Source organism: Podarcis pityusensis (genome assembly GCF_964106645.2).
Source record: "Podarcis pityusensis genome assembly, chromosome: Z".
Lineage (NCBI taxonomy): Eukaryota > Metazoa > Chordata > Lepidosauria > Squamata > Lacertidae > Podarcis > Podarcis pityusensis.
This window is the reverse complement of record NC_138044.1, coordinates 1642335-1669081: the sequence shown is the minus strand read 5'-3', so window position 1 is coordinate 1669081 and position 26747 is coordinate 1642335. Positions and strand designations below refer to the sequence as shown.

The following is a 26747-nucleotide window of genomic DNA, read 5'->3' as shown; positions in this document are numbered from 1 at the left end:
TTAAGTGATCAGATTTAATTATTGATAAGAAAACATTCATTTCTTATTCATGACAGTTATTATGGGACATCCTCTTCTGTTCTTCAGAAGCCAGCAATGAGGGTGGTGGTTTCAGCACAAGCCCAGAAAAGGGTGTGTGGGTTATGGCCTGTGGAAGCACCAGTCCCCCACCTCAAGGACTGCAGCGTCTAAAATGGGTGGGGATTCAGTGCCAGAAAAAGTTTGGCAGCTTCAGCACAGGCTGCTTTAAAAGGGGGGAATTAGGCAGACTCACAGAGTGAAGGTAAGGCTTTTTCATCATTATAACTGCAGGTGCCCAAAACAGAACCATCTAGAGGTCACCCGCTGCTAAATTACTGGGTGCTGGGGACCAGGGTTTGCCACCAGCAGGGTGGGCTCTGGACTAAGAGAGTGTTGGGGAAACTGGGGACTCCAGCTGTCATCAGCCCCCAGCCACAGATTCCCCACCCAGACACAAATCAGGCTACTCTCTGGTCCAGCTGTGCTGCTTTTAGGTCATTCAGATGGAACACAAGAGAGAGACAGAGAGCTCTAAATTGAGGGCTGATCAGGATTTTTCAGTGAGGACAACAGTAATTGAACCACCTGCTCAGAAGTGTGTTAGGAACCAGGTCACCCTATTGGGGTCCACCCAACTCCTACGCTGATTGACAGGGGCTCTCCAGGGTTCCCAGGCCCATGTGGAGATGCCATGGGGATTCAACTGGGACCTTCTGCATGCAAAGCAGGCACACTTCCACTAAGCAGTCCTCTGAATGCTCCCTGCCTTAGTGCTAATGGTGTCTTAAGACAAAATACAAATAATATTTTCCTTACGGTCAATTCCTTGAGCAGGACATTAAAACACAACTTAAATTGGTATTTAACCAAAGAAATAAATATGTAAAAAAAAAAAAGAGAAAATCCTCCCTGGATATTTACATTCCATTTCACAAGTGAAAAAAACTACAGAGGAAAGCCTATTAACAGTAAGGTGCAGTGAAACAGCAGCATGGTTCAAAAGGAAGTAACAGAAACATTCTCTAGGCCAATAAATAGAAATGCTATTTCTCTTCCAGCCACAGTTCAAGCCTAACTTTATAAACAGAAGTCCAGAATGGCTGGAAGTGTGATTTCTATTAAACCTCCTGAGAAGCAGGTATAGCAAGGATTCACTTGCTATGGAGATATACCCCCCAGGACACAGCCTGAAAGGGCTCATCCCTCACAAGCTCTGCTGGAATAAGAGGGCTGCTCTTGCCCCCGACCCCCCAAAAAATTCCAACAGGACTTGAGGATTGGCTGCATTGATAATATAAGTGATACACCCGTCCTTGCAAGGGGGGGGCAGGGTTTGCAAGGTAGGCTTATTGCTCCCATTTTATAGGAAAGGGCTGGCTCTTAACCAAAGCCACACAGAAGACCCACTGCTGAGCTATAATCTGAAGCCAAAGGTTCTGCACTCTCTTGCTAGCAATTGGGCTGGATTCCCCCCTAAGGAATTTGTTTGTTCCCCATGGACCCAGCGCCCTCCGGTGGCACCCTTCAGGCCATGAGGTTTATAGGGCAAATGCTAATGGAGACGGGGGCAGCAGCAGCAGTGGGGGCACATTTATTTGCAGGTGAAAGAGCCTATAAGTTTCACAAAGTTGTGCATTAGGAGTGAAGCTTTCTTAACTCCCCACCCCCCACCCCCCAAAAAAACCATCTATAAACCAGGAAACTTCCCACCCCATTGCTGCAATCCAGGGGGTGGGCGGGCGGGGGGGGGGGGGGAGTGGAGACAGAGAGAAAGTGTTCCCTTCCATTGCTCAAATTCAAAAGCCCAAACTGGAGTGCCAACAATTTGACCGGAGCAGCTAGGCCAGTGCTCAGAATGCAAAAAAACCCCCCAACCCTCTTTTCGACAGGGTGGTTCCTTTCTTGGTGAAATGCAGAAGTAGCCAAACGACATTCTTTTTGTACATCTATTGCTGTGGTTTTAAGGGTTGTATTGCTTTTTGGGAGTTCAGGAAAGTTGAGAATTAAAAAAAATACAAACGAGCTTTTTTCTTTTCTTTTCCCTGAAAGAGAAAACTAGAGAGTCCCAAATCTGATTGCTGAAGGCTGCCCCCCGCTCCCCTCCTCCTTCCAAGTCTTGCTTTTAAAAACCGTTTGTTGGAGGGGAAAAAAGCACCTTTTTCCGAACCGCATAACCTGTTTGCTCTAGAAGTCAGAGAAGAAATCTTGAGGGCCCAAGTGAATGATAAAAGGAGCCATGTCGAGAGGTTGGCAATAAGGGCCGTCAATGAAAAAGCCACCTACAGCAGAGAGAAGAGCAGAGAAGCAAGAGGAAGAGAAACCGCAGGTTAATTAAAGAAAAGGGAAAAGTAGCGAGCGCCGCTTAAATTTCTCTGCTCTTTCAAGCTGTAAGTGGGATTTTCATTGCAAAATGGGCACATTTTTTGGATACCTTTTTGGGGTAGGCGGGTGATTTTTTTTTAGGTAAATAAAAAAAATATATGGAACCATCCTATATTAGCAACCTCAAAAAAAAAGTTAACAGTTACCTGCTCCCCCCCTTTCATATATTTGTCAGCATATAAAAAATAAGGAACCGATAGCTTATTAGGATTTTCAAGTAAAGCAGAGAAATGTAAAATACGCAGCAAAAGGGCAGGTTTACAGACGTGGTTAGTAACTCCCGACATGACAAAAAAATAAATGGAGAGGAGAGGGCAGGGGGAATGACTTCATATCAATTATTGGAAATGATTTTGCCATCAAGTTGGAAAAGAGCATAGCACCCACAGAGAGCTGTCACAACTGACCAGGGAGAGGATCTCTCTGGAAAGCGAATCCTCAATAAAGTCAGCAAGATTTGTGCTTGAAAGGTTTTTAGTGTGGGTTGGGAGAATTTCATGGCATTAACCAAAACAAAAACACACACCAAAAAACACCCCCAACCCTCGAAATTTATCAAGCTGCCAATTTGCACGGAAACAAATCTTTGTTTGGTAAGTCTTATCTGCCATGCTTTTCCAAGCTCAGTGATGGTCTTCCTTTCATCCATAGGCCAGCAAGACAGTCAGTGGTTTTATCAATACTGTTCTCGATCTGAAGGCACCCCAAGCCTCAGTCCCATTCCCAACCTCCCCCCTCCCCGCATTAAAAATAGCAATCCCTGTACACAGATGCAAGGGAAGACGAACAGCAGACTTGATGCTGCCCATGCAAGACAGCCTTTAAAGCACCACCGCCACTGAACCAAAAAGCCAGAGGACAAAGTGGAAACAGCTGTGGAGGACGGAGAAATCACATTCCAAAGAAGCACAAATACTTAGGTGCTCACTTTCCACTGCCACCTTTTCCCAAAACCACAACTGTGGTTAACCCCGAAGAAAGCTGCTTGTTTATATACTCTGCCCCTGAAGAAGGCATCTTAAGGATAGAGCTCTTCCTCCATGGAGGTTTAGAGACCCCACAACTCAACCTCCTTTCCACACACACACACACACACCCCACCACACATTGACCAAGACCCACCTTGCCCCTGTCCAAGTACACCTGGAGGAGAGCAGAGTATATAAAGGCCTCCTCTGGGCAGCACAAAACCATCATAAAAAAGGTGAGCCACAAATGGGTGACGTTTGAAAAGAAGAGAGCAAGAGGAACACTTACGTTTTTTGTGGGGGTGATGCCTTAATAGCAGTTCCCTTAGCTAAGTCCCCTAGTGCAAAAGAGTGAAGAGCCCCCACATAACCACACATAGTCTTTCTCGAGAACAGTCTCCTGGATCTCAAAGCGAAGCAGGTATGTGCACAGGCAAACCCAATGCACATGACCCAGCAAATCGCCGCTTTTGCTTTCAATGCTCGAATGTTAAAAGAAAAGGGCAGATACTGGCCTATGGCTGAAACGGCTAACTTTCCACAGCAGCACTGGACGAGACCAGGACAATTAAGGTAGCAAGTTTTCATGGGGACCGTGTTGCTGCTTCAGATTCTTAGAATTGTACAAGGTTGTGGGTGGGAGGGATGGGAAAAGGATAGGCCTTGGTTTTAGCTCTGAAAAAGGGGGCAAAAAAATTCGCACCAATGAGCTACAAGATCCCAGACTGAGCGAAGGAGGCCACAAGAACATCCGTGAGTTGGGCTCATTTATTTGAGGTTGGTTTCTTTTTTTTAAAGGTGTGGGGGGGTGATTGGAGGAGCAGACTTTGGAATTAAAGGATCTAACTATTGGAGCATTTAACTCCCTGTAGATCTAACTATTGGACTTTTATTACATTCCAACGCTCTCATTTATGGTCTGAGAACTTTCTCAATTTGGATTATTTGATATGCCTGACTCATTTGAAATTTGAGGGGCAGGAGAAGAGGACATTCGAAACTTCTCTAGAGCCACCACCTCTGGTTCCCAAAGTAGCAAAATGAATCCTAACACAAGAAGAGAGCATATTCTGGATCAAAAGTGTCCAGGTAACCCCCCTAAATTAGCAGCAGATTGCAGAGAATGAGCAATCTGTCGCACGTAGACATAGCCCGCATTATCGCTGTAAGTGCTAAAGAGATAGGAAGTCCTTCCAAGACCTGGGGTGGCATATCCTAGGAAGGACCTCACAAAACCTCCACATGGAATTCGTTCAAAGCTTTCTCTTTGAAGCAGTAATTGAGCCCATATTCTACTGGATTACATGACTTGGTATTTACAAAGCTAAACAGGTTTTTCAGGGGGTGGGTCTTCTTCTTCTATTTTATTTTTAGTGCAGAGAGTATGTTTTTTAGAGAAGCAGCTACACCACATATCCAAAGGCCTAAAGGTGAGAGGCACACGGAGGCCATGGCCCTGTGTTAGAAAACAGGCGAAAACTCTCCATTACAACAAGAACTGGTTTTATTATTCTTTTGTGATCAGCGTCTTATACTCTATACATCCTTCACAAGTTTTTTTTTAAAGTTTTACATAATTTGGGTACTTCACTTAAAAACAATGATTTTAAGCATCTAAGTTTATTCCCTATAACAGAAGGCTAGTATAAGTTATTTTGGAAAAAAAATGAGGTAACCATTTTCACAGACCATTGTTTGCTTGCTTCAAGTTTTTAGAGAACTAAATTTGCATTTTCTTAAAATAAAAAAGTAGGAAAAGATGCTTCTTTACAAATGGTTTTTGCTCAAGTATGCGTTCAAAGAAAACCAGGATTAAAAGCAGGCAGGACGTCCTGTCAATCTGCCTGTATCACTTTTACTTCTAGCATTCTGTACTGTACTGCAGTGGTCAGTCAGCCAGAGGGGACTGGTTTCTGCCATTTGCTAAAAGAAGGAATAATGGGGCATTGGGTAGGTGGGAAGTTTCATAACTGGCAACAGAAGCATTCTCTTGGGCAAACCTAAAAAGAGAAGAAACCAAGAGGACTCCAGGTAAGTCTAACCATTGGAAAAAGGCAAGTTGTCTGTTTGCTTGTTTAACTGAGACAAGAGGAAGCTTCCTAATTTGGCCTCCTGGTGGCTACCCAAGGTCAAAGCAGCCAGTATGCTCAGGGGGACAAGGTCACCCTCCCCTGAAGCCAACTCCCTCCCAAAGCAGACCAGAGCAGACAAGGAACAGGAAGTGGTTCATTAGGGGCCTGCAACTAGTTTTGTTGTTGTTGTTTTTTTAAAGGAGAGATTCAGCTAGAACTTTGGCACATATGCCAGGGCAGGCTGGAGTTTGTTTCACAAACCTGCTATGGTGGCAAATACAGCATCAACACCCTGATACGTGTGTGGAAGGGAAGCGCATCCGAAAGCTGACCCACTGGGGCACTTGCACCCGTCCCTCTGCAGAAGGCCTCAAAGCAGACAGGAGAAATGGAGCTCAGACAAATAATTTGTGGGAGTTTGTCCTCTTAGGCGGGGGAAAGGGGCTGGAAAAATACAACCAGGTCTCTCTCTGCCTAATTTAACATTCTTGTGGCCTCACTAAGAGTCTGTTGCAGATGCTTGTTTTGTTTTGTTGGGGGAGGGAAAAAAGAGAGTAAAACAACAAGTGTTTCCTGTTTGAAGGGCCCCGGGTCTTTTCACCTACATATTTCTTTTCAGAAATCAGAAAGCAGCAACAGCAGTTATTCCAAGAAGATCGAGATGATCAGGGAAACTTTCCCAACATGCAAACAGCTTCACAGAGGCAGAGAGAGAGAGAGAGAAAGAGAAAGAGAAGAAAAAATGGGGGAAGGTGGGTGGGTGGGTGGGAACCTTACAGCCAGGAGCAGCGCTTCTGTCCCCAGACTCAGCACCACAACCAAGCAGTCAGACATTTCCAAAAAAGAGTGGTGAGGATCCTTTATGCAGAGAATGAGGGCAGCATTTCTCCAGGCAGGATGCTGGGAGTCAGCGATGGGCCGTGTAAGGTGGGAGGGAGAGGGAAAGGGGCAGAGAACGACACAATTTTAGGTGCCCAATTACCTCAGCCGCCCCCCCCTCCTGAATTCCTGCCCCACTTTCCAGAGCTATGATGAGAGAGAGAGGCACCGGCACTGTGGCGCGCTCAGCCTTTTCTCCAGAACTCCACTAAGGCAGCTCCCATTTCTCCACTCTGAGGTGAGAGCCCAGTGTCTTAAGGGAAGGGACTAAAAAGCCCTAAAAGATCAAGACATTAAAATCAGCTGCAGAAGCTCTCCTTTGCCTCTCACCCAACCTCTGAGCTGTGGATGTGGGGAAAGGCTTTCTCTGTGGCTGCCCCTTTTGTGCTCTGGAACAGCTCTTGCCGCTAGGAATATAGAACTACAGAACTGCCGAGTTGGGAGGGGACCCCCCAACGGTCTTCTAGCCCAAAGCAGGAATCACAGCTAAAGAATCCCTGACAGATAGCTAGATTAGATGGTTAGGATTCTCCCCTAATGCTGAACTGAATGGCTTCCATTTCCACCCATTTTGGTTTTGGTCGCACACTCCCTCAAACTCCTTTTATTCTGGCTGCTTTTAAATGTACAAGGAATGGTTGGAAGAGCTGGCTGTGACTTGAGTTTCCAAAACTCCTAACTGGCTGCCCCCCTCCACTTTGCCAAAAGCAGTCTTAAGAATGAAGCGTTCAGACCTGCAGGAACCTGAGTTGCAGGAAATGGTGCAGGCAAACCGCCATGTTCTCTGAGAAGGATGTATCCTCAAAACAACAAAGGCTTCTGACTCCTTCAATTGAGGAATGTGTCACAGCAAATGATTCAGGGAAGGGGGGCAGTTGGGATGCCACAGGATCCGGACCGTATCGCTGACTCCAATGGGCTTTGCTCTCATTGCTGCATAAAACTACATTCAAAGTAATCCAAAGAGCCAGGGGTTTTCCCCCCAATTAAACAAGACAAGGTTGTTGTTGTTGTTGTTGTTGTTGTTGGATGGGGGGCAGCATTGGGGCAGGGGGAGAACTACACACTTTCAGAGGAAGGAGTGTTGAGGTTCTTTTGCTCAGCACACCAAGTGGCACTGCCTAGTTTTTTGTTTGTTTGTGGGCAGAGGAGTAAGCAGAGCCAATTGGACTTGCTCACACAATCCTGTAGGAGGAAGAGTTCACACATTTCCCTGCTCATGTAACAGCCATTGCAGCTATTGTTGCTCATTATGAGATCTGCCACTGTGGACCACTGCCTCTCACCAAGCCCAGTTGAGGAGGAGAAGGGGTGCACAGCCTCAGGTGTGTGAACTTAACCACCACAACAACTATGACTCTGTTAACATGAAAGGGACCCAGGACTGTGTGGCTTCAACACTGTGTCTGTGTGTCCCCAAAAATAGAGCAGTGACAAAGAGCTGGTTCGCTGCAGATTGCAAAGAGGACCCAAGAAAGCTGTACAGCTACCAATAAGCCAGCCGTTTTGGGGGAGAGTTGGGCGATTCAAGTCAATCGAGCATTGGCCCTTCGGGTTCCTTTGAATGGAGTACGAGATGGCTGTAAGAAGGTAGGAGAGCTACTCAGGCAGGGGAAAGAGAGGTTCAAGTTCTGGTATGAAAGGGGAACAGGCAGTTAGAACAAGCAACCCTTCCACAGTCAGGCAGAAGCAGGAGGAGGAAGGAGGAAGCTACTCCAACCAGAACAAGAGCCACGGCAGGGGCCAACAGCCTTCCAGAGAGACAAAATGAGGTGCTGCGGTTTATCAACGTCGCTGGGGAGTCAATGATTCCTCCCAGGCCGCTCCCAGAAGCCTTTGGCTCACGCCCCGTGAGATAATAAATACTGTACATACATACAACATGGCCTGTGGGGTCACGTAAGGAAGAGGCTGTACATACCGTAAGCTGGTGCGGCAGTAGCTGTGCTGTATCCATAGGGTGTCCCATAGCCTGCAACAGAAACACATGGAGAGGGCAAAACTGATTTGTCATGGCAGAGTGTTGAGAAGAAGCAGATACTTGAAGGGGACCTCAGAAGAAGCCTTCAGGCATTTACACACTCAAGGAAACTCGAGTATCTAAAGGAAAAGCATCCCCTGCCCGGAAGTTGAGTGGGGCAGTTTAGACTACTGACACCCTACCTTAAACTGAGCCCCAAGGCAGCTAAAACAATTCCAAAAACTTATGGCAGAGAATCTGGGTGGGAAACCTTTCTGTTTTTAAACAAACGCCTTGACAAAAATGCAAATGTGCAGACTCATAATCGGTGCTTTTTCCCTAGAAAAACAGGTGCTGGTCCTCACCATGAAGTTGTTACAGTAAGTGCCACCCCTTTTTAACAAAAAAAGAGATGCTGTACTGTGTACCCTTGATTGCCCCTTGGAAAAAAAGCACTGCTCATAATCCCCAAGTTTGCTTGGTTTTTTGGCGGAGGGTGGAGAGATCTTCAAAAATGTAGGAAGTCTCCAAAGGTTTGCATTCAATGAAGATGGAAGCATCAATTTAATCCAAAACAGATGCCTATTTTGTTATTCCAAAGTAGACTGCTGGCTGCAGCTCTGCCTAGCCACCACAAAGTGCCACGGCACATTTGGGGGGGGGGGGGGGGAGAGATATGGGAGTAGGTGGCACATTCATTAAGAGCAGAGAAACATGCTTAAAGCACAGGCCAGTGTTACCTGCCGGGTGCTGGTGAGCTTAAAAACCAAAATGGGATGGAAGCCTTTCTATTTATTTATTATATATCTATTGAATTTACATCCCACCTTTTTCTCCAGGGAGCTCAAGGTGGCCTTGGGGGAGGGAGGTCAGGCTGAGAGAAGGCACTGACTGGCCCAACGTCACACTCAGCGAGCTTCTGAGGAATTGGACCCTGTTCTCTCCCAAGTCCTAGTCAAGACACCTTAACAACAATACCACACTGGGGCTGCTCAGAATCCTCTCATCCTCTCAGCCAGGGTTGGGGTACCTGCAACATTCTACAATCTTGCTGGCCTCCACCTCCCATCGCCCTTGACCTGTTGGGACATTCTGGCTGCTGGGATCTGGAGTGCAGCAACTCCTGGAGGGTGGGGGACGATTCGGTCCCCATTCCTGCCCCATGCAAAGCTTGACCCAGTGCTCCCGAGATGTGGGGTGGACCCCTGCAGCTGGGCTTGGCTCTCCGTTGCCACAACTGGGGGACACGCCTGGCTTGGTCATACCTGGTGCTAGGTAGCCAGTGGCAGCTGTTGCCCCAACAAATGCGCCCCGTGTGAGGGCCCCTCTCCCTCTTCCTCGAGCCACTTGGACCGCTGCAGACATGGCTGTGTTTACGATCCCTTTTGTCTGCATGGAGAGAAAAATGCAGATGAGGCACAGCCAAGGAAAGATGGATCCCAGGTAGCTGGACACCTGGGCTACTCAGGACACCCAGAGACTGTTCTCAGTGGTGCTCAAAATCTGGCGCTGCCTCCTCATTCAAGAGAGCACCAAGCTCCTTGAACACAAGAGCATAATAAAAGTCTGCTGGATGAGGGAAGTGGGTCATTAGTCCAGCATCCCGTTCTCAGATGCCCCAAAGGGAATCATGCAAGCAGAACCTGAGCACAAGAGCAACTCTCCTCTCTTGTGGCTTCCAGAAACTGGTATTCGGAAGCAGAGCAGAGCCATCATGGCCCGTGGGTTAATGAGAGCCCTCTCCTCCGTGTATCTGTCCAATCCCCTTTAACGTCATCCAATTTGGTGGTCATCCCTGCCTCCTGTGGCAGGGAGTTCCACTGTTTAACTATGCATGAAGAAGTATTTTCTTTTCTCTGTCCTGAATCTTTCAACATTCAGCTTCACTGGATGTCCCCAAGTTCACATGTTATGAGGGAGAAAAACTTCTCTACCGACTTTCTCCACGCCATCAATTATTTTTATAAATTTTCAATAATATTATCGGGCCACCTCTCATTTGCCTTTTCTCTAAACTCAAAAGTCCCAAACGCTGCACCTGTCCCCTTGATCACCTGGGCTGCCCTTTTCTGACCCTCAATGCTTAGGTCAAAATAAATATCCTCCCCTCGTTTTGTAGCACTGGGGACAAAATGTGTTGTGCTCTGGAGCTGCAAAACATCCCTGGAGTTCTTGGCTCCTTCAGATGGTCTCTTCCTCTCCAGTATGTTTGCATGAAGAGCCTGAATCCAATACCCTTTTCACGTTATAACCATCTTATTCCTTAATTACCTTCTGGCTCCATCTGCTCTGCTCTTCCTCCATAGTGGAAAGTAAATATGCTCTGTTCCTGGGCCTGGTTTTAGAAACCACATACACACAGGGGAGCAGGCCCAGCCAGGGGCAACTCGTCTGCACACCATCTCCATGATTCAGGCACTCTGCCAGCCTACCCAAGGCTCAAATCGCCAGTTCAGCTCATGGCAAGTGCCAAGCTGAAGCTGGAAAGCAGGACAGACGCCCTCCAAGGACCTCGTGGTGTCCTGTTCATTGGGGGAGATAGGAAGCCCAGAGCACTTGTTCTTTAGATGTCCCTTTTATGAAGAGGCACGTAGTAAGACCATTGATCCCCTGCTGGTGAGGCTCCCTGACCTCCCGGAAAAGCAAAAATTTGACCTTTTCCTGTTAAGCAAAGATCGTAAGACGAACTGGATGGTCACCAGATTCTGTGTACAGATCTGTAGGCGCAGACCATCCCCCGACCCAAACTAGTTCGTTAAGAAAATCCCCGAATTCGGTTCCATGGGTGACTCTGGGTCATCTCTCTGTGGTAGCTTATCTTAAAGTTTTAAGTGTCTTTACGCTTATCGCATTTATAAATTTTAAATTTATTGTTGTACATTGTTTTTAATGTTTGTTTTCCTTCTGGGATTGTACCCCCAAGTGTGTTTTATAAGCTGGTCTCCGACTCTAATAAATTATCTTGCTTGGTTGACTTTATGGTGTGTGTGTGTGTGTGTGTGTGTGTGTGTGTGTGTGTGTGTCCCAGCAGAGCTTTCTTGACTGGTCTCACAGTGAAGGGAGCAGCCTCAAAGGAACCTGCAAGAGCCAGGTCCCTGGTGCCTTGCAGTTCCCCAGATAGAAGCCTGCTGGATCAGTCCAACATCTGGTCCAGCACCCTGTTCTCACAGAGGCCAGCCAGATGCCTGTGGAAGACCAGCAAGCAAGACCCAAGCGCAAGAGTCCCCTCGCCTCCCGTGGTTTCCAGCAACTGCTATTCAGAAGCGCTGCTGCCTCCTACTGTGGAGACAGAGCAGAGCCTAGGAGCCATCGATTGCCCTAAAACAAGCTGAGAGAACTGGAGGAGGAGACAGCATTGTCTCTGCTTTCACTGAAACAGAAGGCCCTGGTCTGCTCTCTCAGCATAGACTGAGAACCTCTGCTGCCACAAACTGGTTCCTGGACCTGACCATCCCACCAGGAGAAGCAGCTACCTGGGCAGCTCCAGAGCATCCTCACCCAGTGGACCCAAACCATTTAAGTCAAGCTGCCATCCTCCAGAAGATTTGGACTGCAAGTTCCCGTCAGTGCCGATTTGTGCTGGCTGGGGCTGATGGGACTTGCAGTCTCAAACAACCAGAGAGCACCACACTGACAAAGACTGCTTTAATTAAGGCTTTGAAACAGGTGGCTGACCTGCAGCCCATCAGCTGGTGCTTGGTCCAACTCCTATCAGCCAGCATGGCCAACGGGCAAGGATGGAGGGAGCTGCACTCCCTCCAAGAGGAGAGCTAAAGGTCCCCCGTCCCTGCTAGAAAGTTCCAAAATCAGCTATCGGGTGTCAGCAACCTCGTTTCTGCTGCACCAGCCAAAAGGAAGTGGCTCACCCAGACAACCCTCACCTGGGGCAGAATCTTCTTCTTTTTGTTGGCAGCTGCGTTGGGGCCGGAGAAGAGCTTCTCGAGAGCTGCCAAAGCTGCGCTTGCCTTGGCCACCTTCTTGTTGGGACCAGCCCCTCGGAACTTCTGCCCATCTACTTCTACCTGGAAACAAGATGCCTGGTTTTACACCTGCTGCTCTGCATCCTCCACTGGGAGCCACCCAGCCTCCGCTGGGGGCTCTCAAGTCCACTACTCTTTCACACATCACAGCAAAGGTGGCGAGAATCTGGTGCCCTCCAGAAGTTGCCGTACTCCAACTCCCACTATATGGGAGCTGCTGATGGGAGCTGCAATTCCATCACATCTGAAAGGCCACAAGATTTGCCTCACACAGGACTAGTTACCAAGTCTACGCTCAACGCAGCAATACTTCTGGGGGCCTATATATGATGATGCACATGATATCTGCTGTACCCACACATTTCAAGGTGCATATTTAACACATTTTAGGTGTTCAGCTCCCACCCTTTGGAACTCCCTGCCAATTGACACAAGACAGGCGCCTTCACTGTTCTCTTTTTTTGCACCTGCTAAAAACATTTTTGTCTAGGCAAGTCTGTACAGTCATGTAGAATGTCCTTTGATCTCTGTTTTAGCTTGCTGTTGACGTTTTTAAACATGTGAAATCACAGTTTTTAACCGGTTTTACTCATAATTTCATTGTTAAAAACAAAACAATCTCCTCCTCAAAGTGCTTTACAACCAAGCAGTACATAATTCCTATGAAGTAAATAAATCAATTCTGTTGACTGACTCTCTCTCTCTCTCTGGCCCAGGACCTTGTACCCCATCAAAAGGTGCAGTAAAGCAAAACTGAGGCCAGGAGGCCACCATGTGCTTCCCCCCTCCTCACCTCCATCACGAAGCGCTTGTCATGGCTGCCGCCTGTCTCGGAAATCAGCTCATACTTGAGACCTCGCCGCTTCTCATTGAGCTCCATCACCGGATTCTTGCCACTAGCTGTGAGGATGGGACCCTGAGTTCTCACCTGAGCGAAGTAAAATACGTCAAAGTCAAGCAAATCAAACTGAACTGGCCCAAGATACAGACACACATACTTCTAAGGCAGGGACAGGCAGACTTCAAAAGCTTGTTCCCCGCCCCGCAGACCTCAGGGGCAGGAGGAGGAGTGAACACACACTCAGGATTAAGGAACAGGTGTCTGAGTATTCCCCAGCTGAAGAACTTGGGGGGGAGTGGGGGAAGGAGTCAGAAATCCTTGGTGATCTATTGCTGGTAACCTAGAGATCTTCCAGGAGGTTCTGATCTCTGAATAAGGCATGATTAGCCAACTGGCAAAGACACAAACGCACACACACGAAATGCAGCAACGAAGACAGCTGTGCTAGCAGTGCCTGTGGACCACATTAATCACTTAGCTAACACACCCTTGTTTCTTCAAGTTTCGCATGTTGCCATAAACATGTATTTGTAAGCCAAAATTCATACGGCAGCCCTCTTGCTTATAAAACTGTGTGGCAGCTGTTAAGTTAAACAAAGCCCTATGAGGGATGGCCTGACCACTGTATTCCAGGCATTTGGTAACGTCAAGGCTGCACTGCTGCAATGCGCTCTGCGTGGGGCTGCCCTTGAGTCTGTTTCTGAAGCTCCAGCAACTGCAGAGTGCAGTGGCCAAATTGCTAGTGGGGTCACCTGGCCGACCATGTGTGGCACCCTTGTTGAGGCCTCTGCACTGGCTGCCCATCTGCTACTGGGTCAGGGTCAAGGCCCTTGTATTAATTCACAAAGCCCTGGACAACTTGGGTCCAGAAGCTCAAGCACTCAGATCATCTGCAGGCATGTCATTAGTTGTTCCTCATGTTGGCGAGAGTCCTTCTGAGAGTAACAAGAAGCTGAGCCTCTAGTCCTATTGGCCCAGTCCTGTGGAATGCTCTGCCACTAGAGATTCCACAGGCACCTTCTGTCTCAGCTTTTAAATACATGCTGAAAACTTTGCTATGCCATCCGACTTATGTGGGCAATTAAGAATACATTGTTCCTGCACAGTACTCTTTTGGCGCCTGCTGAAAACATTCTTGTTAAGACAAGCCTTTCCACATACTTAAGAAAGTTAATGTGAATTTTAACGTTATGGTATTTTGACTTTATGTCTGTTTTAAAATACTGTAATTTTTTCCTTGATTTCCTTGTTTCATCTTTTCTGTAAGCTGTTTTGAGGTATTTTTTGAAGCAGTGCATAAATTTTACGAAATAACGAGTAATAGCTGATGTCTCATTTTAACTTTTCAAACGTATGGTTTTAGGTACAATTGTTGCAAATCGCTCTGATACCTTCCTCCTCCTCCCCAAAAATGAGGGCCACTGCTCATTCCAGGCAGCCATCTGCTGTAACAAGCCACTTGCCATCTCTCTTGAAAGACCCCTCAACCTTCCGCTCTGCCTGAAATGGGAATCCCTGGGCTCAGAAGGCCAGATCCAGCACAGCCAGAGCAGCCAGCGTTTCCAGTTACCATCCGGCACCTGCTCTGATCACCTTACCTGCTTCAAGCTCATGCCCCACACAGAAAACTGTGTTTGCTAACAGGAGATCTGGCTGTACCCATCTCAAAAGTCAGAGAAGAAGAAGAAGAAGAAGAAGAGTAGTTTGGATTTGATATCCTGCTTTATCACTACCTGAAGGAGTCTCCAAGCAGCTAACATTCTCCTTTCCCTTCCTCCCCCACAACAAACACTCTGTGAGGTGAGTGGGGCTGAGAGACTTCAGAGAAGTGTGACTGGCCCAAGGTCACCCAGCAGCTGCATGTGGAGGAGCGGAGACGCGAACCCGGTTCACCAGATTACGAGCCCACTGCTTTTAACCACTACACCACACTGGCTCTCCAGCTCAAATGAGTCACTGAACAGCTACAGACTGTTCAAGCAGGTTTCCTTTTAAAAGAAGAGCAGGGACTCATGATTTAGGAGCAAGGACCTGTGACAGCTGGAAAAAATTTTTTCCAGATTTTTGGAAGAGTTTGTAATGGCTGGGGAAGCTGCACGATATAGCTGGACTTCCCGCTCCCACCATAGCTGACAAACAGCCACGCTGGCTGGGACTGAGTCAAGCTCCATCCAGGAGGCCACAGGTTCTCCATCACTGCTGTGCAGATGTGTGAAACATCCTTGCTGTCACCTTGTTCAGGTGTCCAAGAGACACGGTGTCACAGCACGATGTGGTCTGTGTGGAGGACTGCCACAAAAGAGCAGAAAAGCAATACAACTTTGTAGTTGTATAATGAGTTTAAGGGCTTAGAAGTATTTGTAGACTTTTTCCTGTTACCCCTAAACTCTAACGGAGGCCTGCTCCCTGGCATTTTCAATTCTAAAAACGTATCTCAGGTCGAAGGCCCGGAAAGACTTGGGTCAACTGCTGCTGCCAGTCAGAGAAAACAGTACTGAGTTAGATGGACCTGTGTGTGGCCTGATGCCTTGGGCTATAGGTTTCCCCCCACATTAGTTTAGGGAGGAGGGGCAGTGTCTGAGGCTGAAAGAGAATAAGGTCTTCAGTTGTGGTTGCAGCCTGCAGCTCCAGTGTTGAGCACTAGATTCTCTAATGTTCAATTTTCCCATTTTGAGATGAAATTCTAGATATCATACAGAAAAATGAGTGGACACAGATGCAAGTTTCTAAAGGAGGTTCAGGCTAGGGAGGGAGCTGGATAGAACATGCAGCAGCTAAAGAGACTGGGGAAATCTCTTTACTGCCAGAAAGATTAATGCACAGAGGGAGGAGGAAGATCCCAGAATCACAGAATTCTAAGAGACCACAGGGTCATCTAGTCCAACCCCCTGCTATGCAGGGATCTCAACTAAAGCATCCATGACAGATGGCCATCCAATCTCTGTTTAAAAACCTCCAAGGAAGGAGACTCCACCACCTTCCTGGGAAGTCCATTCCACTGTTGAAAGGCCCTTATCCCCAGAAAGTTCTTCCTAATGTTTAATCAGAATCTCCTTTCTTGTCATTTGGATCCATTGGGGTTCAGGCCCTACCCTCTGGAGCAGCAGAAAACAATCCTGCTCCGTCTGCCAAGTGACAAACCAAGTGCTCTCCAGACTAGGTTGATGGACTCCCAATTCCCATCAGCTCCAGCCAACATGGCCAATGATTAGGGATGGTGGGATTTAGTTGTCCAGCAATATCTGAAAGGTGCCCCGTTGAGGGAGCCTGAGACACAAAAGCAAGAAACATTAGCACCCTGTTCTCACTAGCTCGGCCTTTCCACCTATTTACTATCTCCCACTTCCTCACTGGATGACGACTGAACAACCACCTCCAAGGTAGCAGAGGTGTCAATTGTGGAGTTTCCAGTATTATTGCTTGAGTTTGAAGAGACTGTCTCGTTTTTGCCTTCAGTGTCTGACTTCTCATCAGAGCTCGTACATTCCATGTCCACGTCGAAACCAGTGGGGTAGCCCATTGCTTGCAAAACCTGTATGTAGATAAAGAAAGAAAAGAAAAATCACATTTGTGACTAGGTAGGATATTGAACCTGCCCCTCTCTCCCCTTTTAAGAAGACCCCAAAAACACCATGCGTTTAGGGGGACCTGAATTGAATTCCATTGCTTGACCTGTTGAAGAGGAGGAAGGAGCAGCCTTACCCTAACCTAGTGCCAACTCATTAGGCCTGATGGGAGTTGTAGGCCAAAGTACCTGGAGGGCACCATGCTGGGAAAGACTGAACTAGTACTTCCTGTACCTAGTAGCAGCTTCCCAGCACTGCTGACCCTTTGGATATCATGAAGCAGGGGTGTGAATACTCCCGGGTTTTTGTAAAACAAACAAAAAACGAAGCCAAACTAAATTTAAATATCTGCTCCTAGAAGACATTGACTCCTGAATCCTGTATAAATTATGCAAATACCCAGAATTTTTCCTATTTTGTTTTGCATTTTATTGTGTTATTGTCTTCCTTAGTGGGCTGGGCAAACAGCTACTCTGAATAGTACTTTTTATAAGATCAGGTGAGAGACATTGGGGACAGGTTTATGGAACCCAGTTGGGGGTGGGGTGGCCTGAAAAAGTTTGGGAACCACGGAACTAAACCCTTCTCCACGGTCAGTCTGCTACATTCATGAAATTATCTGTGACAAGAAAGCTGCATCACCACATTTAGAGGAAATTGAAAACTGTGTGATTAAAATGACCCAGAGTCTAAATGTCATTGCTTTACATGGGGCTTAAACTTGTTTTGCCTTTCCATTGATTGCATGCAATAAGCAGCAAGGAGAGACAGTATGGTGTAGTGGCTAGAGTGTTGCACTTGGACTTGAGAAACCAGGGTTCAAATCCCCACTCAGTGGAACAGACTTCTGGGAGAGTTTTCAAGCAGATGCTGGATCTGTCCTGTATGATCTAGCTGAGATTCCTGCATTGCAGGGGGTTGGTCTGGATGACCTTCAGGGTCCCTTCCAACTCTACAATTCCTTGGTTCTATGAAGCACACAGAGTGTGACGTTGGGCCAGTTACGCTCTCTCTCTCAGCCTAACCTTCCCTCACAGGGTTGCTGCGGGGATTAACTGGAGAGGGGGGTGAGCCATGCACATCAACTTGCACTCCTTGGAAAAAAAGTGAAATATAAATGAAATAAATAAACAAACAAACGTGCCATAGTGTGACCTTTCCCCCTGAAACTGGTGTTTTCAGAACTGGGGCTCTTTCATTAAGAATACCAACGTTGACAGTTTGATGAGAATTCATTCATTCTATATCCCAATTAGAGAGATAGATAGGTAGATGCTCTAAAATGCACAGCAGGGGGTTGGGGGGGAGGGAAAGAAGGAATATTCAGCAACTGGATGGGAACGGGCAGTGCCCTAGGAAAAAACAGAAAGAGCTTCTCTCAAATACTTTGGAGGGACTTTCATGTTCAAAGTGAGCAATGCATAAAGGAAAAGTTTCTCTGGGCTCTGAAACGAAGGAATCAAACCGCTGCCAGATGAACTCTGAAGAACGAAGGCCTCATTCAGAACACATGAAAGGAACCACTTTTTGATTTATTTTTTAAAGACAGGTGGAACCACTGCAGGGCCTCTCATGACTGAGGATATGCCAGCTTGGAGGAAAAAAAGGATTCCTCCTCCCCACTCCTCCTCCAAGTCCTCCTTCTCAACCTGGCTATAGGTGAACTTCCCCTATCAGCTATCACCAGGGCCTTTGTCTTAAGGCTGCCACCTTGCTGAACTTAAGAATAGGAGAAGGGCGCTGCTGGAGCAAGCCAATGGCCCATCCATTAAGCACCCCATTCTCACAGTGACCAACCAGTAACCCACAAGCAAGACCTGAGCACAAGAACTCTCCCTCCTGAAGCATATTTGCTGCTATGTTCATTAGGGGTATAACATTGAAGAATGTAAGAGGTGCTGGATCATGCCAATGGCCCATCTAGCCCAACATCCTGTTCTGGGAAACAGGCAAGCAGGATTGGAGCACAAGAGCAATCATCTCCCCTCCTGCAGTTTCTAGAACCTGGTATTCAAAAGCATTGCTGCCCCCAATTGTGGAGAGCAGAGCAAAGTCATCAAAATTCCTCCCCTCCATGAATTTGTCTAATCCACTTTTAAAACCAGCTAGATTGGTGGCCATCACTGCCTCTTGTGACAGTGAGTTCCACAGTTTAACTCTGCACTGCATGAAAAGTCTTTTATTTCCCCTGCCCTGAAGCTTCTAACATCATTAGAATTTGGATAACCACAAATTCTAGTGTTAGGAGAGAGGGAGAAAAAGTTTACTCATTTCACTTACCCCAGACCAGGCATAATTTTATAAACTTCTATCACATCACCTCTTACCTGCCTTTTCTCTAAACTAAGCTAAACCAGGTCTGGGTCTTGTAAGAGTCCAAATGGGTTACCACTTGGCAACCATATATATATACAATGCCTTGGGTTCCAAGATAGAAGAAGTAGCAAATAAATATAAGAAAATATATAAAAGCAAATCAATGCTGGTAGGCTATGGAGTCGTTCTAACCTGCCTCTATGTTTAGTCTTAGCTATGGTTTACTGAACACATCAACTTCAAACTAGAGTTCATAAGGCTTGCCTGTTTTAATAAACCCTAGTCAAGATTAGCCTTACAACTTAACCACATGCTTTTCAGGGTTAATTACTTAAACAGCGGTTAATTGAAATCAAATGCTTTCACTTGCGCTAGAGGAGGGACAGGCAGAAGCCCAAGGTTCAAGCATGTGACACTAACCCATTGCTTAGTGTTACGTTCATGCTTTGCCTCTGTGACCTGGGAAGACAAAAGCTGGCTACTGCATTTGAACATGCCTTAACCACAGTTTGTTCAACAGATCACAAGCAGCCTCACAGAGAAGCAAACAAGTCACAGGTTTCCTTCAAAGCTTTGCTTGTTTCCCAGCTGCTCTTGCCTCCTGCCAAACATCTGGGCTACTTACAGTGGCCTACCAAACCATGGTTAAGCAAGGCTGTTGGGGCACATAGTTTGGTCACAATGCCAAACCACAATTAAAGCTTCAACCAGAGCCAGGGCCTTTTCAACACTGGCCCCGGCCTGGTGGAACGCTCTGCCTTGTGAGACCAGGGCCCTGCGGGATCTGATTTCTTTCCGCAGGGCCTGTAAGACAGAGTTGTTCCACCTGACCTTTGGCTTGGAATCCACTTGATCCCCTGCCCCTCTTTCCTTTCTCCTTCTGTGATGGAACTCCTATTTGGGAACTTCCCTGGCTTTCTTCTGGCCCACGAAGGACCAGTCTGGATAGTTGGCCTTGGTGAAGATTTGACGTTTTCATCCCCCCAAAAGTTTTTGATTTGAGTTTCTACTGAAATGAGGATGCATTTTAATGTTGTATTTTAATCTTGTTTTTAAGTTGTATTTTAATCAATTGTTTTTATAGCTGGTGTTAGCCACCCTGAGCCCGGTCTTGGCTGGGGAGGGTGGGATATAAATAAAAATTATTATTATTATTATTATTATTATTATTATTATTATTATAGCAAGCCAGAGTTACAAGGCAACAGCCCATGGCTTCACATGGTTTGTTGAGGGGTACAAACCATGGTTAGCCTGCGAACTGAGTTTGGATGTTCAAACAAACCACCTTCTTGGCTCAGCCACACAACTTTACCTTCACTGCAACATGAAGCTTGGCGGTTTTCTTGGAAGGCCCTGAAGCTTCATACGTTGTGCCATCCACATCAACTGACATGGTGAAGACCGGGGCATGGACAGGGCCGGACTGAGAAAGGAGCTTGTACTGCAATCCAGGCCGTATCTGATTCAGACGCATCAAAGCATTCATGAGATCTATTGCTTTGCTGTCAAGGACTGGAATGGGAGGAGAGAGAGAGAGAGAATTGGCAGTTGGAACATAGCAGGCCACATAGTGACGTGGGGTGAAAAACTTTCCACAGCCAATTTCCCACTGAAATGTTGTTTCATAAAATTAATTAGTAGCAATGAATGAATGAACACAAGGCATTTTGCCACTGTCTCCAGATGTTGGGCTACCATCATCCCTGGTCCATTGGCCATGCTGGATGGGGCACCACATTGGCCACCCACACTTAAAGGATTCAGTAATGCTTAAGGCACACATTAGGGTGCAAGCTCTCGTGGACTAGAGTCCATTTCATCAGATGCACGATATGTTATCCTAAATTGGCTCATGTCCAGAAGTAGTGGGGTCAGAGAGAAATGGAATACAGAAAATGCAGGCTATGGCGATTATGTCAAACCTTAAAATGTATGAAAAATTAGGCCAGTGGCAGCAGTGTTGGTGAACCATTTCTGAAAAATTTCAACTCTACACTGTCCCTTTTTAGGTGAGGCGACCAGAACGCCATACACAGTACAGTCCTACCTTGGTTCTCGAACAGAATGCGTTCCTGGAACCCTTCAGAAACCAAGGCGTGGCTTCCAATTGACTGCAGGAGCGTCCTGCAGGCAATCGGAAGCCGCACTGGACATTCGGCTTCCGAAAATCGTTCGAAAACTGGAACACTCACTTCTGGGTTTCGGTCGTTTGAGAGCCAATTTGTTCAGAAGCCAAGGCATTTGAGGTCCAAAGTACAACTGTATTCCAAATGCTGTCACGCCATAGATTTCCATAACAGCATTGTGTAGGCAGTTTTATTTTCAGTTCCTTTCCTAATGATCCCTGGTATGAAACTTATCTTTTTCAGAAATGAAATAATTGACAAAGACCCCTCCATAAGTGGGGCCAACCATTAGAATTCAATAAACACTTAGCAGAACACCCTTCCCCAACCCAGGGCTCTTAGAATGTTTTCGGCATCAACTCCCATCATTCTTGACCACTAGCTATCCCGGATGGGGCTAACGCAAGTCGTTGTCTGGTGGAGAGCACCAGGTTGAGGAACAATGCCAGAGCTATCAATAGCCTCATCCGCCATAGTTTCCAAGCCACAGTCTACAATCACTTGTAGCACTACCACAAGGGTACAGGCCTAGAAGCTGCTGAACCACTGCATACTCTCAAACACCAACGGCTGCGTAGAATGGCTGCATAGATCTGCCATTCCAAGAAACTGAGCACATTTTTCAAGATGCCTCAATGGAAGTTCCAAGTCAGGGACAGGGCCATCTGATGTCACTGGAGTCCCAGCCCTAACCAGTATGGCCAAGGACAACCCGGAAGGGTCAAATATTCCTCATCCCTACTTGTAAGTGCAGTACTGTGGAAGGAACAACACACACACTACCACCCTACTCCTCGATCAACTTGGGGGTCCCTGCCTCTACCCAATCCCCACATCACTTCAAAGGCTTTCAAATCAGCTCCCTGTACAGCACTTTGGCTCCTCCTTGGAGCAAAACAGAGGGGGGTGAAGATATGGCAACTTACTTTTCCTCAAGTTCCGCTTCATCTTTTTATTTGGGTCTTTCTCATCTCCCAACCCATCTTCAAAAGGCCTCTTCAAAGCGGAAGAGCCTGCACCTACAAAAGATAAAACTCTCATTAGGTGGGTTTTGGAGATGGACCAAAGTGAGCATTCAAACAGGGGTAGTAAACTAAAAAACACAACATACCCACCCAAACATTTGTTAAGTTAAAATTCTGATTGCAAGTAAAGCTCTTCTGCAACTTGGCTAAAATTCGCACAATCTCCCCTAATAATTCTGTACTGCCCTCATTTTGTATTCTAGTCTTGCCAATTCCCCAACTCCCACTGAATCAGCGTCGCCAAAGCAGCTGTTGAGAGCTTGGAGATCTTGCTCAATCCATTCCCATCTGGCTTCAGAATTTTCAGTGGGCATTGCGCATGCATTTCCAATAATATCTTCAAGGTCTAAAAACTTGGTCTTTTTGGTTTGTTTCTTCAAAGAAGGAAACACTGATTCTCGGAAATGTGAATTCTGTAAGCCCTGCTTACTGTTTCCAAACACTGCCATTCACCTGGAGCCTCAGCGGAGAGAGCAAATTAAACGTATCAAATGATTAAGGCTTGTACTTTGATGTCTCTGGCCCAAATCCAGCTCCCTCTCACCCAGCCACCCACTGCTCTTCCCATCAAGACCACCCAGCAGATTACTCCCTTCTGCAGCTGAGGGGGTGCATCCCACGAAACATGCAGTAGCAGCTTATGCAGTTATGTGTGGAGAAGCAAGAGACTGGGGCACAGACTTGACCTGCCTCAGAGGGCAGAATTAAACCTAAGGTGCTTAAGTCACGTGGATGGATGACTATTAGGAAAACTTCTCAATAGCAAGAGGAGCTGGACAATGGAACCCATGACCTAGAGAGAGGTGTGTGTGTGTGACAGACTCTCCTTGCCTGGAGGAGTCTTTGAGCAGAGGCAAGGCAGTCACCTGTCCCCAGCTCTGTGCTACAGAGACAGCTCTACACAGAACTCAGCAAGCTAAAGAGCATTAAAGAAAACCCTTAGCACTCCAAAAATGCAAGGAAACAAGAAACCAACAAGAAGGCGACGTGGAAAGTGAAGAAAGATAGATATGAAGCTTTCTAAAGGAAGAACAAGCTGGCATGTGGAGGAGATGAGGGCCACAGCAGAATCTTTTTCAACCCAAGGGCCACATTCCTTTCTGGCAACCTTCAGAGGGCCACACGCTGGTGGTGGAAAGGGGAAGAGGCACCAGTAGGTAGAGCACAAATATGTTTACCTTTGTACAGAAGGCTGGTTTCTACACATGCTCTCTCACACACCTCCCTATCCTCCATCCAGGCATGCAAAAAGGCATTATCAGAGCTCACAGTCACATTCACAGTCAGGAAACACAGACAGGGAGGGTATCGTTCTGGACTAGTGAGATGTAGCCTGGAGAGAGTCCCAAGGGCCATGCAGACAGGTCTGGAGGCCGCACCGGCCTATAGGTGGGTTGATGGTGTGTGACGTAGGGCCAGGCAGCTTAGTAATTTTAAACAAATAATGAATAAGGGCAGCAGATTGCTGCAAGGATAATTTTGCTTTGTAAGCTGCCTAGTTTTCCACCAGGGAAAGCCAGCACCCTCATTGGGAAGGAGGTGACTTTCTCCTAGGTAAACCTGCAAAAACCAGTTCAATTACAAGGGACTCAGGGGCAGATTAATTCAACGAGGCAATAACTTTGCTGGAGGAAAAGTAGGAAAGCAAGTCCAGGGATGCCACCTGGATACCGGTTGCAGGTGCCATCAGCTGTTGCCTAGACAAAACTTCCTACTTGCTCTATTCTAATGGTTAGTTACTAGTTTTACTGGGTTACAAATTTAGGTGTTTCTTACCTAACTCAGGGTCCTAGGATGGGAAGAGGTAGGCTGAAAACATTTACTTTGTTTTGTAACTTTAAAAAAAATGTGTTCATGGGATTCTTACTGTTAACAGAGATGGATCTTATTACCGGTGGGAATTTAACTGATTTACTGCCAGATCATTGGAAGTGTCTTGACATGGATTTGTTCTGTGTTTTAATATGTATCCCGGGTTTTTTTGTTTTTTGTTTTGCATACTGAATATAATTCTGATACTGTGTGTTAATTCACAGAATCAGTGAATTGTAGAGCTGGAAGGGACCCCAAGGGTCATCTAGTCCAACCCCCTGTAATGCAGGAATCTCGGCTACAGCATCCAGGACAGACAGCCACCCAACCTTTGCTTAAAAACCTCCTAGGAAGGAGAGTCCACCACCTTTGAGGGAGTCCGTTCCACTGTCAAACAGTGGGGTTCCACTGCATTTTGTTGTCAGGTGCTTTTGGCTCCCCTCCCCACAAGAAAGGAACGAGGCATGAAGAAACACAAACAGCTAGAAGAACGTTAGCACTGGGAAGGTCCCTAGAGACCAACTACAGGTGAAACTCGAAAAATTAGAATATCGTGGAAAAGTTCGTTTATTTCAGTAATTCAACTTAAAAGGTGAAACTAATACAGGAGATCGACTCATGACACGCAAAGCGAGATCTGCTTCTACTTCTCAGAGGTCCAATCTTGCTCAATTTGCAATCCTTGTTTTGCTGATTTCATTTAACATTCTAATTTTCTGAGATTGTTAATTTGGGGTTTTCATCAGCTGTAGGCCATGATCCGCACAATTATAACAAATCAAGGCTTGACATATCTCGCTTTGCATGTCATGAGTCGATCTCATATATGAGTTTCACCTTTTAAGTTGAATTACTGAAATAAATGAACTTTTCCACGATATTCTAATTTTTCGAGTTTCACCTGTATTGTGCTTGATGCAGGATATACAGTGCAGAATGCATCCCTGAAAGATGCCTCCCAGTCTCCCTGGGCTGTTTCCATGCACAAGCCTTGCTGACAGATCAGTCATGGTCAAAGAGGAGCTGGCAAAGTACAACGCCATACAGGACCAACAAACTGCAACAGAATGTGGCAGATGAAGGTGATTGACTACATGGAACTGGCGGAAATGACTGGCAGAATCCGAGACCAGGGAGAAGAGTCGGTGAAAGAAGATTGGAAGAAATTTAAAGACTATTTACAGAAATATTGTAAAATTAAGGAACCTTAGAAGGATGTTGGATAGAAACTAAGAGCTTTTTAGCTGTAATGCTTTAAGAGATATGAAAAAAGGCTTACAATTGGGCAAAAGTTTAATGGTAAGGATTTGCTGAACTAACAAACTGAACTGGAATACAAAAAAGGGAGGTATGAGGAGGTCTGGGGAAATAAGTCTAGAGAAGATAGGTTTGGAAAATTAATGTCTTTTTAACTGTTTTATTTTGTATGTTTCTTTTTATCCTTTACTTTTTTGTTATTTTTTTAAAAAAATTACTCTTTTTTCTGTATTTTGTATTTCTTCTATTTTTTGTAACTTTAATAAATATCATTTAAAAAAACCAAAAAAACCAAACTGCAACAGAATGAACAGGGCTGGGGCAGGGATGCTATAGAGACAGCACATTTGCCCTAGGCCAAATATTAATGAGGCTCACTGGCACATCCTGCGTGGGTATAAATAAGCACTGGATTTCCACAGCCACAAGTCACCTGGGAACAGAGCGTCTTGCTCTCTCCCTCTCTCCTTACCCTGAAGGGACTGATAAGCCACCTCCAGTCTGGGAGTCTCTCCTGCAAGTCTATCTTGGATGCTGCAGGGTAATAACTCCGCTATAAGCATCCCGGCTTCAGCATCCATCAGGTTGGCTGGAAGGGGAGGGAACAGAGAACAAGGGGCCTATCTATCGGCATCCATCATTTGCCTTAATAGCAATAAACTCACCCGTAATAGAGGGTGTCACAGGATCAATGTTCTCACTTTAAAAATAAATGGCTGGGGCTGCCTAGGCCATCACTAAAGTGCCAAGAAGCCATTATGCTTTTGACAGCAGCGGGTACCAAAAGAGGCAACAGTTTAATTGCTAGGAAGTCCCACATGCAGCCATTGGTGTGGGGCAGCTGCCCAGGGGAAATGGGGTCTGTGGGGAATTGCAGCTGGCAACTGAAGCCCAGGGACAGGCTACCCAGCTCCTGCAGCAAGGAGCCCCCTCAAGACACCTGTATCCAAACAACCCCCTGGAGCATGGCTGGCTCTGCCACGGCATCAATTAGATTTATGCCAGCTGGGTTTGAGAACCTTAATAAACGAACAAACAGACCTGTGTGTGTGGTTGTCTGGTAAACCACCCAAATGTTGCCTGCTATTCCCACATTGCAAACGGGAGGCAATGGGGAAGGCTAACAAATCAAAGGTCCGTATAGTTAAAGCCATGGTTTTCCCAGTAGTGATGTATGGAAGTGAGAGCTGGACCATAAAGAAGGCTGACTGCCGAAGAATGGATGCTTTTGAACTATGGTGCTGGAGGAGACTCTTGAGAGTCCCATGGACTGCAAGAAGATCAAACGTATCCATTCTGAAGGAAATCAGCCCTGAGTGCTCACTGGAAGGACAAATTGTGAAGCTGAGACTCCAAGACTTTGGCCACCTCACGAGAAGAGAAGACTCCCTGGAAAAGACCCTGATGTTGGGAAATATGGAGGGCACAAGGAGAAGGGGACGACAGAGGACGAGATGGTTGGATGGTGTTCTCAAAGCTACCAGCATGAGTTTGACCAAACTACGGGAGGCAGTGGAAGACGGGGTCACGAAGAGTCGG

The 26747-nt window shown here is 46.5% G+C and overlaps 1 protein-coding gene across 9 annotated transcripts in view; it reads right to left on the bottom strand.

Moving 5' to 3' along the window:
- The window catches only part of STRBP (spermatid perinuclear RNA binding protein), a 121399-nt gene continuing 94652 nt past the window's right edge, over window positions 1–26747 (bottom strand). For 4 of the 9 annotated variants that reach the window (XM_080990890.1, XM_080990891.1, XM_080990896.1 and 1 more), the window contains 7 exons: window positions 22041–22133; window positions 20301–20500; window positions 16477–16635; window positions 13056–13190; window positions 12164–12304; window positions 8244–8294; window positions 1–2300 (listed from right to left, as the gene is read on the bottom strand). In XM_080990890.1, the coding sequence (XP_080847016.1) occupies window positions 2025–2300; window positions 8244–8294; window positions 12164–12304; window positions 13056–13190; window positions 16477–16635; window positions 20301–20500; window positions 22041–22133 (1055 nt within the window). In that variant the 3' untranslated portion in view covers window positions 1–2024. Of the gene's footprint in view, window positions 2301–4857; window positions 5372–8243; window positions 8295–9547; window positions 9672–12163; window positions 12305–13055; window positions 13191–16476; window positions 16636–20300; window positions 20501–22040; window positions 22134–26747 lie in introns of those variants that run through there. The other 5 variants (XM_080990892.1, XM_080990893.1, XM_080990894.1 and 2 more) reach the window with 3 other exon arrangements.